General features: G+C 29.1%; 1 protein-coding gene across 1 annotated transcript; it reads right to left on the bottom strand.

Moving 5' to 3' along the window:
* Nucleotides 1-1,692: 1,692 nt before the first annotated feature.
* LOC145838179 (uncharacterized) lies at nucleotides 1,693-11,152 on the bottom strand. Its single transcript, XM_082945737.1, has 4 exons — nucleotides 11,063-11,152; nucleotides 3,560-9,642; nucleotides 2,350-2,437; nucleotides 1,693-2,014 (listed from the first exon to the last, which is right to left on the bottom strand). Exons 2-3 carry the CDS (start codon nucleotides 9,633-9,635, stop codon nucleotides 2,379-2,381), a joined length of 6,135 nt encoding a protein of 2,044 aa, XP_082801863.1. The 5' UTR covers nucleotides 9,636-9,642; nucleotides 11,063-11,152; the 3' UTR covers nucleotides 1,693-2,014; nucleotides 2,350-2,378.
* Nucleotides 11,153-21,634: the final 10,482 nt, after the last annotated feature.

Raw genomic sequence — 21,634 nt, 5'->3', positions numbered from 1 at the left:
TGATGTGAAAAATTAAAACAGCTTATTGTGTTTAAACTTCTTCGCAGTATAACTTTTGAGTATTAACAAGGTAATTTTATTTGTTTTCTATACAATTACTTAATTTTTGAGTGAACTCTTAAGCTTTTGTTCAAAATTTTTTTAGCTTTTATTGCGTGGTACATAAAATCGATAACTGTTCATTTACAAACCTTGAAGTTACTCTTTAATTAGTAGCAGTTCTTTGGTAATACCTATTGAAGCTAATTGTATTGCAATTTTGTTTTATACTTTCAACAGTCTGAGAAAATTAGCTGCTGTATAGTCGTCAAACTTTTAAATAGCTGTTCTTTACTTAGTGGTATTGACATTTTTATCAAATTTAGACTTCTGTTTTTTGCTTTAGGTTGTCATAATATTTACTGTATCTCCTAAATAAAATTATGTTTTATTCTCTAACTTTAGTAATAATTTAAAAGAAAAATATACAGTATATGTAAATATACTAAACCTCACCGTTAGTTTAACAAATAGTTTTGTCCATTTAAGACGAAATTAGGATGTTTTCAAGATGAATAGTTTTAGGTGGATTCATTTATCCGATCCAAATTTGACTTGTTTAAAATAAACATAGTTATATTGTAGATTTACTCATTTCTGATTTTTTAAACTTTTATACTTTAATAGTATTTTTTTGTAAAATTAATTTTTACAGAAAAATCAATATGCTAATAGAACTAACACAGTTTAAACTTTATGTTGGTCTTTAGTATATGAATTTCACTTGTTAAAACTGTTTATTACCTATTACAAATTTTTACAATATTGTCAGTTCAATATTATACTTTAAACAGCCTAAGTTTTATAAGATATATAAAAAGCTTTGGTCAATATAATTTTATTTCATTTTTTCTAGTTGAATCAGTGTTCTTTAAATTTATGTATTCAAAAAAAATCAATTAATCTGACCCTTAATAGTTAATTACTGGATAGTGTTTTTTTTTTATTATAGCCTTTAAAAAATTGTTTGATTGCTTTTGTTTGTTTATGAATAAATATTCTATAACACAACACATTTTTTTAAAGAAGTTAAAATTACTATTTGATGATTAATTGATTTTTTCAACTTATGTTCCACTAATAAAACAAAGCTAATAAATCATATTATATATAAAATAATGAATCAATTTAAAAGAAAGCTTCTTTTTAATTTTTTATTTGTTTTTGAACATTTTATTAAATTTTTCAAATTTATGTTTTCAATACTTTTTATGTCAGTTTTTTCTTAGTTAGCAACAAAAATGACACAACTATACATATTATTCTTACATACATATTATTATAAATAAACACTTTTTTTGATGTTTGTTTTATTACATTAAAGACGATAACAACAACATATATACCAAAATAATTAAATTTAAATAATTTCAAATAAAACTTATAAAACTAAAATTTCAATCATATACCTTTAAGTGGATGCATACATAAACACAAATGTTTACATGTTAATTTTTTTTTGTTTTTTTTATGCATTAATAAAAACTTGTTTGTTGCGCAAATTTGCTTTCGAGTTAATCCAACAAAGTTTATCAAGTTTGCTTCACCTACAAACAGTCGGTGGCTTTTTGTTGACAAACATTTCAAAAAAATATAAAGTTTAATAATTTATACGTAATAAAAACAAAAGACAAATGTTTAAGGCAGGGTTGGAGCTACTATTCCTAAGAAGCATGTAAATTGACAAAAGCTCGGTATATCTTAACAACAAATGACATAAACACGTTGTTTTTATCAGCTTTTATGCATGCATTTTTAATGAGTTAAATACTTATAAGAACAAAAGGTTAAGATAAATTATAACGACATTTTTTGTTTTAATATATCAAGCGCGTTTTACACGAATAATAATAAACAGAAAACATTCTGGATAAAAAAAAACTACCTGTACTTTTTCAATTAACTACGTGGCAGAAATTTAATATTTTGTATCATGGTTCTCTTCAATGAACCACTGAATATTTTGCTTGATACCCTGAAATTTTTTCAATCGTTGTAAAGTTTTGAAATGATTAAATTTTTTTACAAAGATAAAAATACTTATGAACAAAGGAATTTTAATGCTTGGGTAAATTTTCAACATTGCATTTAACTAATAATATCAAGTTTTTGAAAACAAATGTCATACCCTTTAAAAATACTTTTTTGATTGGTATCATAATATTAAATTTCTATTTGTTTAAATTTGAATACAGCTTTTTAAAACATTTTTTTCATATGAAGCTTTTAATTATTATTTTTTTAATTTAATGAAAAAAAAAACTATTAATAATATTTTTTAATGGAAAATAAAAAAATAAATTGCCTCACTTTAAACAAATCATTTTCACTGTTGGCTTTTATTTTGATTTTCCTTTAAAATCTACTAAAAGTTTTGCTTCTTCCACAGTTGCCAGATCTGTTCAAATATAAAATAAATAGTTACATCTTACTGTTTTCTTCTTTATACTTACAATGTTGTTACATACTTATTGAACTTTTACTTACACCAAAGAGAATAATTTTTTACAAAAATTTTAACTTCAATAGACTCGTAAGAGCACGTTTTATCTTGATTTATTTTCAATTTTTTTACAAATAAATATTAGCCTATTTTATTAATATTAATTTAAGTTTTAATTTGTTTTTAGCTTATATCCAATGCTAATATAACTATTTAGATGCTTATAATTTATTTAAATTATCTGTGTTTAAAATTTTTTTTTATTGTGCTTTTCTACAAATGTTGTAAATAACAAAACAAAAGAGTTAAGGATCTCTAACATAAAGTATAAGATAAATTTTTACTTAAAAGATAAAATCAATTAAATTTGTTGTTCCAAAAACTAAAACTAACTTAGCAAATACTTCTATCTATGTTTCATTGATTTTTGTTTCTAATTAATTGTTATTTATCTTAAATTTTTTTTAATTTCTGAAACTTCCATTTCAAAAACACTAAACAGTAATCAATTATTACTTGTAGTTTTTGAAAATAAGCTTCTTGCTCAATTCATGGTTGGTAGTAAAGCTGATTTTATTGCTACATAAAGTAACAATGACTCAGCACATTCCAACGAGAAGTATTATTTCTCATTAATTTACAAAAGAATTGGCAAAATGCTTATAAAATAACCTAAAAATTGTTGAAAGTTTTGTTTGTAAGTTATTGTTGTATTACACAAACGTTGATTTAATAGATAGTTTCTTTTGAAAAACAGTTTATTATTAATTTATTAAAAACCTTAATTTAAAACTTGTAATAAATTTGATTAAGTAATCTTGAAAAATTACTAAATTATTTTACATCAAAAATATAAACAATCAGCAAGCATTGTATAAAAGCATAAATTATTTATATTTTAATGATTAACCAATGTTTTATACGCATTTTAGCTTAAACTAGGTATTTGTTCAGATGATAAAAACAACAAAAAAGCCACACGCTACACGCTGAAAGCTAGACTACAACGAGTAGAACAAATATTTACTTTGAGCAAACAATAACATTATATTTTCAAAATTAATCATAAAAACAAACCGTCTCTAACAGCTTGGTTGTTGGTCGAATCGGCTGTATTCGTTATTTGGGTGCTTTGGTTTGCCGGCGAGTTTTGAAAATCCGAGTTGTTACTCACGTTCAAAGTTCCGTTGAAGTTGTTATTATGTATTATATTTTTTTCCGCCTGATAGTTGCCAAACAAGGATTGAGCAAATTGGTTCTGAATGACTGCCGGGTAGCTCTGGTTCAAATTCATCTGCTGAATATTGGAACCAACATTGTGCATTGGTTGCGGTGAACCAATAGGTACTTGGCCTACCGGTGGTGGTGAGTTCAACTGTTCCGAACTGCTCATGTTGACACAATTCTGCCCGATGAAACTCTGACCCGCCACCTGCGGCTGTAACAACTGTCCGGGCATCATGGCCATCGGAAACTGGCCCATTGGTAGAGCAGGCATTTGAGTCCCATTTGGCGACAAAATTGGTCCGATTTGAGGAAACTGTCCCATTTGAACGGGCTGCATCTGCGAGCCGTTTGCGGGCATTATGACCGGTACAAACGCCGGTACCGTCACCACTTTGCCGTTGATGACCTGCTGGAGTTGCACCGTGTGAAAGTGCATCTGCTGCACGGGAGGCTGGTTGAACACCTGCTGCGTGTTCTGCGCACCTCCTGCTGTCAGCATGCTTGCTTGTTGAGGCTGAACGCTGTTGGCTGCCGAGTTGTCCGTCGATCCACTGCTCTGGTTGGACAAGTTCAAGCATTCTTGGGAACCGGTGTTTTTCTGCTGTTCAACCGGAGGCACTTGCAGTCTTTTATCAGCAGCAGAAGTTGAAACGACATTACAGTCACCTTGCTTCGGAGCCACAACTTCCGCAGCTGAACTTTTGTCTTCGACGTGGCCGACGGCGAGCAGCAGCATGTCCAAGTTTGTCATGCTGTTCGGCATGTCGGCTTCCGCGGGTTTGCTGCCAACCTGCTGCTGGGCTTCCGCCGCGGGAACAAACGCGTCGCTGCTCAGGTTGTCGGGCGATTTCGACACGGTGCTCGAAGTTTCAAAGTTGTCGCTGCAGAACCCGGACTCCTTGCGGTTCTTCGTTTCCGGGTTGGAAGCGCCCTGGTCTTCTTTCGTCGCAGGCTGGTTTTTGTAGGAGAGAGACAGCTGGTTTTCTAACAGGTTCTTGTAGATGTTGGGCACCTTCAAAGCCTTGCAGGACGTTTCAGGGAGGTTTTTGTTGGATAAAGAGAGGTCCTGCGGTTTGTCTGCTTCTTCAGAAACATGAAAGTTGGATTCGTTTGCTGACGGAGCGTTCTTTGAAAGAAATTCATCATCGGATGCAAACAAATCGCGCTTCACCTTTTTCTTGGGAGAAGCTTCATCATCAAACAATCTTTGTTTTTCATTTCTGTAAACTTTCAGGTTCATTGCCTGCTCAATGACCGCTCCTGCAGTTTCATTGAAAGATTTCTCAGTTACATGCAGAATTTCTTTGGATGGCACGTTGCTGCTTGAATAGCATTGTTGTTCCAGTTGTTTAGCAACCGGCATTCCCAGTTGCTTGGCGATCTTTGCTGCGGGAGATCTCGCCAGCGAATCAGCAAGGTTTGGACTCGCCTTTAGCGGACTCTTCAAAATTTGCAAGTTTTGAGGCCTTTCAGGTAAACTCGTCTTTGAAGGGACCACAACTTCTGTTTCACTGGCTGTGTCTGTCGATTCATTGTTATACTTGACATTGGTGAAGTTGATTTGCGCAACTTCAGGTTTCTTCCTATCCTCTTTAGGTGAAAGTTCGTCAACGACTTTTTGACCTTTTGCAATTGAAGTTTTTTCAGACTGTAAAGAAGAGTTACTAGTTTTGTACGATAAGCACAACGCAGTTGGCGATTCAGTGCTTTTTGAACAAACGGCATACTTCATTTTTACGGCTTCTGGAACTGTACTTTTGCTTGAAACGAAAGTGTTTAAAAGTTTATCTTCTGCTAACGAAATGTTACTTTTGACAGATTTATCTTCTGCTAACGAAATGTTAGTTTTAACAGATTTATCTTCAGTTAACATAATGTTAATTTTGACAGATTTATCTGCTGCTAACGAAACGTCACTTTTGACAGATCTATCTTCAGTAAATGAATTCTTAGTTTTGTCAGATTTATCATCTGCTAACGAAATGTTAGTTTTGACAGATTTATCTTTAGTTAATGAATTTTTAATTTTGTCAGATTTATCATCTGCTAACGAAATGTTAGTTTTGACAGATTTATCTTCAGTTAATGAATTTTTAATTTTGTCAGATTTATCATCTGCTAACGAAATGTTAGTTTTGACAGAATTATCTTCAGTTAATGAATTCTTTATTTTGACAGATTTATCTGCAGCTAACGAAACGTTACTTTTGACAGATTTATCTTCAGTTAATAACCTTTTAGTTTTGTCAGGTTTAACTTCAGTTAACGAATCCTTTGTTTTGACAGATTTACTTCCTTCAGTGGGACTTATCAACTTTTCTTCTACAACACGGTCGTCGTCAGTTTTGGCGGGTAAAGACTCACTCGCAGTCAAGATGGGTGACGTGACGTCATGTTTGTTTTCGTCATCTTTTTCAGGATGATTAATACCTTGAAGGGTTTCTTCTGAAGACGAGTTTGTATCTTTCGAATCAGATCGTTTCACGCGAACGATTTTGCCAGGCGCTTTACCAGTCGACGCCAGAGAAGCTTTGCAAGCTATTCGCAACGACGACCTAGTAGGAGTGGGATTGGCAATCGCACTACTCTGGGTTTTATCATAAACTTTTTGACTCCTTGTGACTCTAACAGACGACAAAATGGGATTCTTGGGCAGCTGAGCTTTTTGTATTGGATTTTTGGATGAACTTTCCTTTGCAACCAACTTGGACGCGTCGACTGTTTTCAGTACCTGAGATCTTTCGACAGTTCTCACAACTTGATCTGCGTTCTGTTGAGCAAAGAACTCCCCCAACAGCTGGTACGGCTGCTTTTTCTCGTTTTTCAACCGCTTCGAAAATTTCTCATACGCTACCGGATTGAAATTCGGCAGTCTTTCTATCCTTTGCTTCAACTTGGGAAGCTGCGACAAAACCTTGGGTGAGCGACCGGACTTGAAGGTGTTCTGCAATTTAGTGACTTTCTTGTAGAAGTGCTGGCCATGCTTGACATTAGCAAAGTGGTTTTTAACTGAAGGGACGGTTTTGCTTTCATCAAAATAATCACAAACTGGCTCTTCTTTGATACCGACTAAAGTTTTTTCTCTTTCATAGATGTTCAAAGGCCTTTCGTCTTCCATTTCAACCTTGACTTTCGCAGTGCAAATTGCAAGTGACTCTTTCGCAGCACTCTCAAGTGAAGAAAGAGCGTTTTCTTGTGTAGGTGCACCATTTTTTAGTGAAGAAACACTTTCTAGCGAAGGAGAAGTAATTTTCAGTGAAGAGCTGCTCTTTAGTGGAGAAAAAGTATTCTTTAGTGAAGAAGAAACACTTTCTAGTGAAGTAGGAGGGCTCTTTATTGAAGAAAAACTCTGTATTGAAGGAGGAGGGCTCTTCACAGAAGAAGTAGGAGGGCTCTTCAATGAAAACGGAGCGCTGCTGTAATTCGACGTACCTGCGCTGTCGGGAAGCTTCGAGCTCTGAGTGACCATGAGGTTTTCGACCGTGGCCATGTTTTCGCTAGGTTCCTTGACATGTTCAGTGTCGGCATGAGGCATTTCGTCGGCTTGCTCCAAATCCAAGTTTTCATAAATGGTCTCAGGAGGAATGTCAATTTCGTCAGCTTTGTTCGGCGATTTCAATTCCTTTTTGATTGTTTTTGCATTACGCCTGGGACGTCTGCCAGAATTACGTTTTCTATTTCTTGGTCTTGGTCTTCTTTTTCTTTTAGGATTTTCTTTTGGTTTATTGGACTCTTGCTTGACTTCTACTTCCTTCTTTGTTTTGCTCACCTCCAAACCAGGAACTTGTTTCTGGCTAAGAGAGTTTTTATGACTTTCAATGATACTTTTGTTAAATGTTATATCTACAGCAGAAGATTGTTTTTTCGCTGTTTCAAGGCTTTTGACAAAAAAGTTATTTTTGTTTACTAATGGATCTTCGGTTTTAACTGCTTTTTTATTTAGAATAACTTTACCACTTGTTCTTCTAGATTCTTCAGCTTTTCTTCCTCTGTTACCAGAGCCGAAACGTTCCTGTTTTATTTCTGTGAAGCTTCTCACTCTGGCAGCTTGGGGCCTTCGACTTTCTTTACCAGCATCGCTCGTTGTTCTTGTCTTGGGTTGTTCCGCGAAAGTGTTCGTCGGCAAACCGCGCCTTCTCGCAGCCGGCGAAGAGTTCCTCCGGTCTCTGTAATGCGGGCTGGCCGACTTGGCGCTGCTCCTCTGCTTGACCTTTGAAACGAAAGTCTTTGGCCTGCACGCTTTTCTGGGGCTGATGCTGGCTCTCAGCTGAACGCTCCCGTTGACTTTACAAACGGGCTTGTCCGCGTTTTTGTGGCAATATTTAGCAGAACTTTTCAAACCAATTGCGCTTGGCTGCTGTCGAGCGGCCGGTTTTGAAACTTCGACTGTTTGCTTCTTGGTGTTTTCGCTAGAATGGTCACAGCTTTCAGACTTGAAACCTACCATGTCAACTGCGGGATGATGGATATCATAAGAGTTTTCAGACTTTATCATTCCAGAGTTGTGCTGTTTTTCTTCTCGCTCTTTAAACTCTCGTTTGATTGATCTATTACCTGAACCAACCTTGGGTTTCATCTGCTTAGTTGGGCTTTTGTTCTCTCTAACCAAGTTATTTTTCTTGGGCATGTCAACATGGCTCAAACTACTTTCAGTACTTTTTGAAGTCTTATGAACAAATTCACTGTTGCGTCTCAATTTGATTCCAGACTTTCCAGCTTTAGTATGAGCAGTGATAACTTGACTTACAAGTTTTTTAAACTCTTGATCGTTCATCTTTCTGGGAGAAGAATCTTGACCAACGCTTTTCTGTGTTAAACCAATAGAACGCAGAACAGCCGGGCGGTCCTTTTCTCTCATACCAGATTTTAAGTTGCTTGGCTTTAAAACATCCTTCTTACTATGGGCTTCTTGTTTTTTATTCTTGGGCTTCACCTTGCTGACAAACTTCGATCTGCTCTTTGTCGGACTCTTAGCATAAGGCTCTGGTTTTTGGCGGACAAAATTATCTTTTTCAACAGGGAACATCGCACGATGTCTGTTTCCAACTCTGGAAGGCTTAACGCGGTCCTCTTTGCTGTTTTCGTCCTCAATAATGCCGCTCAGCCAATCACCGCCTCCGCTTTCGTCGGAGCTAGAATTTGGTTGGTTGACGACCATGGAGCACTCCTGCAATCTCTTCTTGTGGTCAGAGTCCAGTTTAGGCCGCTTGTTATTGGGCAAAAAAGAGCTTTCCACCGATTTTCTTTTATGAAAGCTGCCTCTTCCTTTTTCTATCTCGAAGTCTGAAGAGGAGGAAGAATCTCGGTAGGCTTTCGGGATTTTGTTTTTTCTTTGAGAGCTCAAGCTTTTCACTTTGTTGTAAAAAGCTTTGTGGAAGAGATTCGTGTTGCTGCTGACCGCGGGTGAACTGCTGGCGCTCGCAACAAGCCTTTGCTGGCTGCTTTCCCTGCTCTTCCCGCGTATTTGGACCACTCTGCCGCCAGTGTAGTCTCTCAATCGGCAGGGAGCGCCCTTTCTGCTCCCAAACTTGAAAACAAAATCGTTTGGCGTCTGCCGGTTGTGAACCAGTATGTCGCTGTTCCTCTGACAGTTGGTCTCGCGCACAAGGTCCTGCTGCATTTTCAAGGAGTGGTCGTGCGAGGACTTTTGCGGGCCCGAGCTCCTGCTCAGGTCGTTCTTGACGTGGTACTTGCGGCTGGTGCTGGGAGAGCTGTAGCGGTCGGAGCTCTCGTGGCTCATGTTGAACCTCTTTCTCGCCACGGAGCCCCTGCGACCCCGATCGGGCGACTGGTAAGAGCTGGAGTGGGACCTCGGCGAGTGGAACTTCTGGCTGAAGGCGTGGTGGGAAAAGTAGCTGGTTATTTTGTCGTCCGCGCTCCGCATGGCCGGCGGGTCGGAGTCTCGGTGGTTGTTCTGGTGTGTCATTTGTGTCCTGTTTAAATTATAAAAAAAAATAAAAACTGATTACTCAATATTGATTGCTTTTGTAAATGTGTTCATGTAAATTTTTACGTTATTCTGCAGTTTTGTTTTCACAAACTACAACATTATTTTTAAAACAATTGAATATCTCAAGTATAGCTTGATTCTTTTTTTTTCTGTTGAAGTTATGATTACAACATTATTTTAAAAACAATTAAATGTCTCAAGTATAGCTTGATTCATTTGTTTTCTGTTAAAGTTATATGAAAAATATTTAGGTAAAAATTTAATCAAATACAATTTTGCATATTTTAGTTCAAGTAAGCAGTAAATTTATAATTATCAATGGATGTAACTAAATTTTAAAGTAATAAGGTGTTTAAAACTATTGAGTCACATTTGAATATATCGTAGTATGATACTTTATGTACAGCTTATAATAGATTAATGAAAAGTTAGTTTAGTAAAACTTTAAGATTTGAATTAAAATTGTTTAAAACTTATTTTAATAACTTAATAAACAAAAATACATTGAAATAACAAACAGAATAGGTAAAAAAGTTACAATTAAGTTTTAATTACAAAATAGAAACACACTTAAGTCGGCATACAAAAACTACAGTAATTTATACAGTTGGGATTCGTACAAGAATTGTTGTATACACAATTTGGCTTTTAAGTTTTAACATATAGCAACTTGAGAATACTGAAACGGTACGCGTTTTATAAAGTCAAAATAGAAAACTATTTCCTTCATAATGTTTCGCGCATTCCCGGATTACTTAGTAAATGCTTAGCAATAAAAGAATGAAAGTTTCCCAGTTTTTTCTTTTATTTATTCTATTTAAATGTGCAATGAGCATCTACTTACTAATCCAGAATGCGCAAAACGTTATGTGTTTTATAAACGTGACTGTTGCTTTAATTAAATATTAACTTTTATTTCAATATAAACATCTAAACATGTTTAGTTTTTGTAAAGCTCTTATCACAAAATCTAACTGGACTTTTTAGTAACTTACAAATGGGTCTCGAAATAAAAATATTTTATAATGACTAAAATAAACTCATTATAAAGAAAATGACAAGGCATTTTATGACAAAAACTTTGCTTTGAGATTTAATTACTTAGTTCACTGGAAATTTAGTTACAGTTTTGTTATTTATTACTAAATGATAATAAAAATTAGTAATAACTAATACTTGATAGGATTCACAAAGTACATATTGCATATGCTTAAAAACACTACAAAATATAGCTTTATTTTAACCGTCACTAACGAAGATATACTAATCACATAATAAATATATATTCGATTGAGCTAGTATTAATTGTAACACAAAACTGGTAAACACATACCAGCCTGCTTTAAATGAAAACAAAGATATAATTTAAAGTATTTATCTAAAGAAACAAAATTCCAACTCACGTGTTACTTAAGAGCAGGTGAATTCTCAATTTTCTGATATCATAAGTTTTAATATTTTTTAATTTAAGTATCTGTCAAAAGAAATTCAATCAAGCATTAAAATATAACTTATGCGTGTTAAAAACAGCTATAAAAAGTACCTTAATTTATTTTACAAAAAAGAACTAAATAAAAAGCAAAAATTTAATTAATAAGATTAAACAATATTAAGTCAGGTTTAATTAAAAACTCTTTAAAACTGAAATTACAAAAAAAAATGTTTATACTTAATACTTTAACATTTTTTAAAAAACTTTAAATAAATAAAAGTTTAGACAGGAAAATAAACATGACCAAATTATAAGATTATATGGCCTATTAAGTGTGCAATGGCTCTACATTCAAAGCAATTGTAAACAACAAACTTTTGTTTACTATTGGCTTTACACCAACTTGTTTTTTTAAATATAAACTTATTAATAAAATAATGTCAATAAAAGAATAAACATATACTTCATCTCGCAAAAGTATTTGTTTTATTGTATTTCTTTACTTAAAGAATTTATAATAGAACAAATACTTGTTTTCTGCTTAAAATGTTTTACAATATTTTGTATTAGTTGAAACCTGAATAAATGCAATTCACGTTAACAATTGAAGAAACATAAATTAAATGAAGAAACATAAATTAAACGTTTAAAAACTTTACCTAAAGATTACAACCAAAACAAAATAGAGTCAAATACTCCATTTAGTTTATTTTACTTCTTAACTGTATAATACATAATGTAATAAAATTTATGAGAAAAAGTTTTAATATTTGAAAGTTTTAAGTTATAACTATTAGATTTATTTTAAAGTAGTTAAGAATTTAAATTAATTTAACAGTATAGTTAGTTTTGTAAACATAAAATCCAGTATAAAGTACATATGTAGGGAAACTTTCTACAGCGATTTTTCTCTTAGGTGGAAGAAACTTAAGTTCATTTTATTCGAGGTTGATTAAGCTAAGGATATCAATTTTTTTACATGAATAAATACAATTTCTATTTGAGAAACTTGAATTTTTTTTGAAAATAAATTTTACCTAAAAGATTTTAAAAAGCCCTACAACAATTAATTTGTTTGTATTGAGATAACTAAACAAAACTTTAAGTTTTTACATTTAAGGAGAAAATAGATTTTGTGAAAAGGCCTTTTTCGTAGTTTTAATAGGAAAGTATTACTTTCTCTTAACTTTACATCGTCATATCTCGAAAAGTTACTTTGACCATTTTACAAAATTATAAATTCAACTCAAAGCGAAGGGTCTACAAAAAATACCTAATTGTAAAAAATATTAATAAACACAGATAAGCCAGATTTACTTGTAATACTACTTTAAAACAAAAAAAAATTACATTATTAAGGGCATAGGGGGGGGTAAACACCTTTTTTTGGTTTTTGATCTTATTTTATATAGTTTTTACTAAGCTACAAGATGCTTTTTACAGATTTTAAAAATTCAAAATAATTTTTTAGATATAGCCGGTCAAAGTCGGAGGCTACAATAGGATCCTTATGGAAGGCGCAAACTAAAACGGCAAATAACTAGAAATCACTAAAAATCTATCTCCTCCTACATTTTTTGAGCTAACTACCTCAAATTTTCAGGAAATGTTCCTTGCAATATTTAGAAAATTCTGTCGGAACAGAATTTAAAAAAATTAAAAAATAAAAATTTTATAATAAAAAAACTAAAAAAAAACTGTTTTTTTTGTTTATTTTTTTTATAAAATTTTTATTTTTCAATTTTTTAAAAATTCCTTCCGACAGAATTTTCTAAATATATCAAGGAACGTTTCCTGAAAGTTTGAGGTAGTTATCTCAAAAAACGTAGGAGAAGATAGATTTTTAGTGAAATAGTCTATTTTTGCTGTTTTAGTTTGCGCCTCCCATAAGAAACCTATTGTTGCCTCCGACTTTGACCGGCTATATCTCAAAAATTATTTTGAATTTTTAAAATCTGTAAAAAGCATCTTGTAACTTAGTAAAAACTATATAAAATAAGATCAAAAGCCAAAAAAGGGTGTTTATCCCCCCCTATGCCCTTAAATTTTAGACATTAACTGTACAGCATGCATATTAATTAATTGATAATCCGAGTTATAATTTAAAACTTTTTCAAGTTTTAACAATTATCGCCTAGAAGTAAAAAACAATTAAAACTATTTGGTAAAAAGTAAATCTATTTCTTTTTAAGTTAGTTGTCAAAATTTTTCTTCAAATTTAGTCATTTTATGTTTAATAATGTTCTTGTATGTTTTAAGATAATTAGGAAATATTTAAACATTTTTTATACACTAAACATTAATTTTACTTATTTTATACCAGTTTCAATTTGGCATATATAATTTTTAACGGTGTATCATTACTAAAAATCAATGCTATTATAACATACATAGACTTTAGTAGAAGTTCGTTAACTTTTAGTTTTACTTTTGGTTTTGCATTCTAAAATTGATAGCATTTTAATTTCACGATCCGTCGTTGTAAATTTTATACCCGTTTACACATTTTTGAATTTTATCATATCGTTTTAAAATTCATATTGTATTGTTGACCATAAACCTATTTTCTTTTCCAAGCCTTGGAATCTGTTTTTGAAAATTTATTTGTGAGCTTTCATTTTTAACTAAAACCTTTAGTGAAAAACAACTTAATAAATAGACTTTTACATTATTAATTATTTATAACACAATTATGAAAAATAGCAACTAATGTTATATAGATATATATATATGTAAAATGGTTAACTTTTAACCATAAGTAATATAAAAACTTGTAAAGATGAAAAAACTCATGATTTAACCTAACAGCATGTTTTAGCTTCCTTCCTATTTTAAAAACTATAATTACAGTAATCAGTGCAAATTTGAAACCATTTGTAAAAATTTTTAACAAAAACAACTAAAAAAATATAAATATAACTAAATTAATTTTAGTTTTGTTTATAACTATGTTTTTTAACTTGTTAGATAGTTGCTAAAATAAAAATGTCAATGAAAACTTTACTAATTATTTCAAAACTAAAATACAATAACTTGAAAAGATGTATTTAGTTTTGAGGTGCTTTTTACTGTATAAAAGAAACCTAAAAAACTTATGATAAAAAAATTAAATTGTGAGTAATTGGTTTAACTAAAATAGAGGTTTGTTACATATTCTAACTTTTAAGCTAATTTAAAACTAAACTATCTTTGATAACTTCAACACCAACACTTGATAAACTTAATATGTTTTTATATAAAATGTCATCTTAATTTTAAAGATTAGTTCTACAATGAAAACAGTTTTCAAAGTTCTTTATACATTTAAATTTGTTTATATTTCAGCAGATTGCTGCAACGATTCCTTCTTAATATTTTCACTTCATTATTTCAACTCCTTTACTCAAAACTCATTACAAACTTATGTCATTTAAACTACTAAAGCCTTATCAACCCAGACACCAAAGTGATATTTCATCCTTTAAACTTAAAACTTATTTCAATTTATTGTATTTAATAATGAAATAACATTAGTTTTAAGCATAAGTGATAATTTAATAACTAAAGTTTTTAATGTTATTATGATAATTAACTTAGTATAAAGTTATTTGGGTCCTGGTAGTATTAAAGTAACTGTAAAAAAATAACAAATTTATTTCATTAGTACACATTCAAGGTTTATAAAAAAAGTTATAGTTCCTCCAGAAATGTGGTCAGCTTAAATGATAAGTTTTTTGTTAAGTAAATAAAAATGAGAACTTGAAAAAAAAAATCAGTTTGAAATATGAAGATAAACAGTGTGCAGGAATTTGCTTTGTTATTATCTACAAGTTTACTTAAAAACAAACCATTTTTTTTTACTTGATTAAATAACTTAACAAAAAACCTTAGAAATTTCTTTGAAAATTAAAAACTCATAGTCTAAATTGTTGAATGTTATACAAGTAAAACTAGAAATACTGTCACATTAAGGTTCAATGTTTATGTTCAACAATATTTTAAATTATTTTTTTGTCATAAATTTTTGTTAGTTTTAAACAATTTTTGGCATACAATTATTAAATAATTCTTTATTTAGTTTAATTTTCTAATGATAATTCTAGAAACCTTTTGAAGTATTTAATGAGGTTTATTGAAAACTTGAGTCTTAAGCTCAAAAAATACAAAAAAGAGAATATGTTTTCAAGTCCATAGGATCTTTTTTACAAGTTTATTTTACTTTAAAGCATGCCAAAGGTTTTTTTTTAAGTTTCCAGGTTTTCTGAGTTTCTTCAAGTTTATAACGAATTTTAATTTATTATTAGTTTAAAATTAAGTTTATGGTCTTAAATGGTATAACAGTATTAGAAAGATACTGTAATACTTCTTTAAAAAAGTTATAAAATTAAGAAAACATATAGTACATAAATATAATATTTTATATGAAAAGCTTTTTGTATCTAGTTTAATTTTTGTTAATTTACTTGTAAAAATTGTGTTAAATTCTAGGTTTTTTTAATTATTTTTGTTCATAGCTACAGGATTTTTTTCAAATTTTCTTTAATTCCAGATTTTTCCAGGTTTTTCTGTTCAAACATTGATTTAAGCAAGGTAGAAATTTCTTTTTACTGATTGTAAATTTCAAAAAAGTTTTTAATTTATAAGGGTACATAATAAGTTCTTTATGGAAAGACCAAATAAGAAAAGCATAAAAAACTTAATATTGTAAACTTTATCTTTCTTCAGTTTTTAAGCAACTGTTCTCATTTTTTTTAGTTTTATCATAATTTAATAATGTACAATTCCATTGTAAGATTTCTTAGTTACTACTTTTTTTATATAAAAAAAATTGATTAGCTATTTTTTACTTTTTATAATACAATTTTTTACAGAGTGGCCACTTGTTTTTAAGAATTTTCTTTCAGGTTTTCAGAATTTTTCAAAGCTTTCTGAATTTCTTCCAGGTTTTTGAAAGTATACGTTTTTGAATCTATTTTTAGCTTAAAATCAACTTTAAGAAAAAAACCAAGTTAAACAGTTTACAACATTGAAAAGATAATGTTAAGCTACTTTATTTGTGTTTTTTGATTAAAAAATTTTAATGGTGACAAAAATCTTTATCTCTATGGTAAATTTTTTGTGTTAAACATTAATTTTACTGCTTAATATGTAAAAGTTGTTTAAAATTCTAGGTTTTTTTTGTGATTTTTGTTGAAAATTTCAAGTTTTTCCAAATTTATTTTTAATTTCTCTAATTCCAGGTTTTTTAGCTTAAATTATCAAATTTCAAGTTCTTCCAAATTTTGTGGCAACCCTGGTTTTACTAAAAAACAAAGAACATTTCCAAAAAATTTGAGATTAGTTGTTTTAAAGTGAAGGAGAAATAAAGTTTTCTACTTCCATACCTTTGTAGTAGAAACTAGTTAGAAACTTATTATATCTCAAAAGTTAATTCAAATTTCTATGATCTATAAAGTCTATTTAACATAAATTAAGCTTTCAAGCAAAGGCTGTTAATTTGTGTAAAATAAAATGTTTACCCTATATGGCCTTTAAACTTTATTGGCATAGGTAGATTCAATGTTTTTTTTTACAAAAATTAGCTCTCATATGAAAGCTTTAAGTATAAACTACAAGTTAGTTTTTATAAAAAATATTTTTTTTAGTTTTTGAGATATAGACATTTTTTAAAAAAGTTCCAAAACAACCATATAGACGTAAATATCTCAGGGTCAATTTTCTCAAAAGTTCTAAAATTCACTAAAAATCTATCTTCTCCTTCATTATTTAAGCTAGAGACCTAAAATTTTTAGGTAACATTTCTTTTATAATTCAAAAGACTTTTAATGTTGGTTGTTTTTATAAGTTGAAAAATAAAAACTGTAGATAAAGAAACAAAAAAAAAAGGTAGTTTTTTAATAAAATTTACATTTTTCAAAATCAAAACACTTCTGCATTAAATTGATTTAAATATTAGTATTTGACTTACTGTGAAATTTAAAGAAAATTGATCAAAAATTAAATGAGGAGATAGACTTTAATGAAATAATTTTTTTTATAGTTTGCAGCTTCCATTAGGAACCTTACAAAGTTATCAAATTTAATTGCTTATATTTTTTAAAGTTACTTGGATATTTGTTAAGCGGTCAAAAACTTTTGACAGCTCAGATTAAACGCTACAAAATAAAATCAATTTGTAATAATCAAGGTAACCCCCCTATGCCCTTAAATAAATAAATGCTCCACATGTCTATATTAGAGGCATGTTACAAAGATGACTAATCACTGAAATTAATAAAAATTTTACATACTACAAAAATTGACTTGAATTTGATATTTGAAGCTTTCAAGCTAATGTTAAATTTTGTAATAAAAAAATTTCTCCACCCCCAATGGCCTTAATTATTAATAAAAATAAGATAAAATTTTGGGTTAAATGCATTTTTTTACCACAAGTAACATAATGCATTATAATTTTTATTAACTTTTGAGGTATAGTCATTTGTGTAAAATGTTTCTGATAAATAGATATAGACCACAATTTTTAATGTAAATTTTATCAAAAGACAAGGAAATATTACATTAACAGTTTAAAAAAGACAAGTTGGAATTTTATGATAATTGAAGAATTTAAATTTTAGATTAAAATCAAAAAACATTTTTAATGTGATTTTTTACAATATTAGTAAACGAGCAACTGTAAAACGTTGGTTAACATAACATTAAAAATGGAGAAGTTAAATTGGCAGTGAATTAGCCTTTTTTTGACTTTTTGGTTTGTACCTTCCATAAGGAACCTATTAAATTCAACAACCTTGATTTATTACTTCAAATTTATATGGTGGTAAAAAGAGTCTAATAGATAAGATAAATGTGTGAAGTCATGGTTGACACACTTAAGACCTTAAATTATCTAAATATACTTTCTAAATTTTAAATCTTGCTAATTCATGAAATTTAGAAAAAATGTGCAAATACACAAAATAATTGACACAATGTTTTTTAACTTAAATAGGTATGTAGATTTTATTTAACTTTTGGATAAAAATATTAAAGTAAGTAGGTTTCAAAAAAACAAACTTAGATTGTTCTACATGTGACAAACTTAAAAAAAAAGAACTAACTCTGTGATAATTTATCTCGAACTTTATCAGTCTTATCTTTGTTTAATAATAACTAATCTTATAGTAGGATAGTTTTAAGTTTTGAGTAGTTTTTTTTTTAGTATTTATTCATTTATTTTGGATATAAATGTTTTATTTATTTCTTAGAGTTATTACAATACAGTCTTTTCTTTTAACACAAAAGAACTTTTCATAAGTATTGAGGTTTAATTGCCCATGAAATAAAGGAATAGATTGATTTTTAGTGAATTTTTTTTTAAGTCAAAAAATTGGAAATGTAAAATATTTTTGTATGTGTTTGTATAAAAACTTTATACTAGACTGTACCTGAAAATAATAATTATAATTTTGATGTTCCATAAAAATGTTTCTTGATACATAGTTTGAGCTCTCATTTAAGGGACAATGTTAGTATTTGAAAAAAAATCTAGGACTACCCATAGTTCCAACTAATGATGCTTTAATAAAGCTAAGCAATGAAATCTAGAAACATTTTTGTCTAATTGAAAACATACTAATTGCAATTTATCAACTCCATGATTTTATTTTTGGTTTGATTATTTTATAATGGTTAGAAGTTTTTATCTTTGTATGTTTACTAGTAACTGGTGATGTTATTTTTAACTATTAATATTTTATGGACCATGACAATACTAGAATGATATATCAAGTTATTTTCAAAAAGTATTTTATAAATTAATATCAGTGCTGTTTTATATACAAAGCTAAAACTATCAATGCTTAAACTGTTTAACTTTATCATAGTGACATTTTAATTTTTTATCAAAAATTCAATATTGACTAAAACTAATACTTTCTTAATATATTTTACTATTTTTTTTTCAAAGAAAATATCATTTTTAAGAAAATATTGAAACTTCACTATAAATGTACCTGGTTGATAGGACAATAATAATTTAAATGAATCATCAACTACTAACGCCAACAAAAAATTAAATATCTAATTAAAAATATTTAACTGAAAATATGTGGGAATTAGCCATAATATAATCAACTTTTTTAAATGTTATAATACTTTTATCTGTTAACCTCACAACTAATTGGACTATGACTTTCTGTTTATTGTAAAGAAACTTTTTCCTCCAGTATTTCAAATGAATAAGCTAGTCATTACTATTGTCAACTGTTAAATTTAAATATTATCTTTCATTTTTTAGTTAAGGGTATCAGAGAGTTAGTTCTTTTTTTCCAATTATAAAAGATGTAGAATTTTTTTTTAATTACCTACTTTGAAATCCAAAAACATTTTAATTTAAGCTAAATGCTTTCTGAAGTTATAAAGCAACATTGTTTCAATTAATAAATAATTTGTGTATTTGCATTTTTTTCTAAATTTCATCTAAAAAATTTAAAATTCAAAAAAGGTTTTATTCATCTAAGTATATTTAGATAGTTTAAGGCCATAAATGTGTCTTTCACACACTAACCTTTTTTGTAAAATTTTATCTATCAGACTTTTTTTACATTTTAAAAATACATTTTAAGTATTTTTAAAATAAAAGCAATCAAAGAAGGTGAGTTCAATAGGTTCCTTATGAAAAGTACAAACCAAGAAGTCAAAACAAACATATTTTACTTCTCTATTTCAATCTAATGTTTATCAAATTTTACAGTTGCTTCTTTACTAATAAAATAATAAATGACATTATAATTTTTTCTTGTTTGTTAATCTAAAATTTTACTTTATAATTATCATAAAATTCCAACTTATCTATATTAAACTGTTTCAGGAATTGTTTCCAGAAAATTCTCTAGCTTAACTTTTTTTACATACAGAGATAATTGAGGGCCATTACCACTCATACTTTGAGTTTTTAATAAAATTTACAATAAAAAATTGTGGTCTATACCTAGTTATCAGAAACTTTTTACACAATGACTGTACTACAAAAGTTAATAAAAATCATAATGCTATATTTAATTTTTGTAAAAAAATGCATTTTATTTCTATTTAATGTATTGATAATAAAAATATTAGATTTTAATTAGTTTTCAATTGTTAAAATAGGACTTTTTTAATTATACAATAACATATCTTAAATTAACTAATTAAAAATAAAGGAGTAGGTAGGTTTTACCAGTTTTTTTAATTTTCTGAGATAACCAACAATAAAAAGTTTCTCCTCCATACATTTGTGTTGGGAAGTTTTTACATAACTAAACATATCTCAATTTTTTTTCCTGTGAAAAGTACTTTATAGTATATATTTTAGCTTTCATACAAGGACAAATTTAAATTTTTTTGAAAAAATGTTGGACCCCCATGGCCTTAATAATTGTTCTCTTACAATAAACACAAGTTTGATTTAAAAGATATTTTAACTTCTGAAAATAAATTTTATAAAAGCTACCTCATACCTTTTAAATCAGTTATACTTAACAGGGGCAAGTTTATTTTGGACTTGGTGGCCTAGAAGGTTATAACTTCTAAATTAAACATTAGTCAGTAGTCATAGTTGATAAATTAGCATGGAAGTTAAAAAAAAAACAACTTTAAATATAACAAACTATAAGGTTTTAATTTATTACATATTTTACACCACACTCCCAATTTTTTTTAGTAGTACTTGGGTATAAAGCTGTGGGCTAGTTTTACTATAAAATTACTTAGCACCTGCACTAAATTGAAAAAGTCTTTCGCCCACCAAAGTTATTTTAAAATAATTGTAGTAACAAAATTTTAAACAAAAATGTGATTTTATAAGCAATAATACAGCACTGGTAACAAGTATTTGTTAAATTAAGAGCATAGTTTAAAGTTTTATACCACATTTTTTTAATTGTTGTAAATAAGTATTTTATTTAGTAAAAAGTACCTTGTGGGCTGCAGACTTTTCTTTTGAGGGCCACAGTTTTCCCACTCTTGTATTAGTGCTTAATGACATATAAAGAATACACTCTTGTTTCAACAGATATTTGATTGTCTTTACAACCTTTTTTGTTTTAAATAATAAGCTCTTTATATACTTAGTTTTTGAACATATAGTTTTAAAATAAAATAAAAGAGTTCTCAACTTAAGTTGAGGAGGATAATAAAAAACAATTGAACAAGCTTTCTCAATAAGTTAGTTCAAATATAATTATGTATACTCAAAACTAATAACAATGATTACTTAAAAGCTTAATTACCTTTATTTAAGCATAAAATTTAAAAATACTATAGGCTTTTTTTTGTACCTTTAACTTTAGTATTAACATGAAAAATATACAACTTTGTTTATGTACTTTATTTTCTGGTAAATTAATGAGAGTATTTCTTTTGCCATGTTTTTATTTATTCTCATCACTTCAACAAAGAATTTCTTGAATAAATTCTAGTATATGGTTGCAGTTAGAAAAGAATGATCAACACCAATTTGTTTTTACTTCACTCATTTACCTTGGTTTTCCTATAAAAATGCATAACATTTTAATGTTCACATGACAAAAATTAAGAAAAT

Source organism: Thalia democratica, chromosome 6, assembly GCF_965202585.1.
Source record: "Thalia democratica chromosome 6, ktThaDemo2.hap1.1, whole genome shotgun sequence".
Classification (NCBI taxonomy): domain Eukaryota; kingdom Metazoa; phylum Chordata; class Thaliacea; order Salpida; family Salpidae; genus Thalia; species Thalia democratica.
The sequence above is the reverse complement of the archived record's forward strand: the minus strand, read 5'-3'. Positions and strand labels throughout refer to the sequence as shown.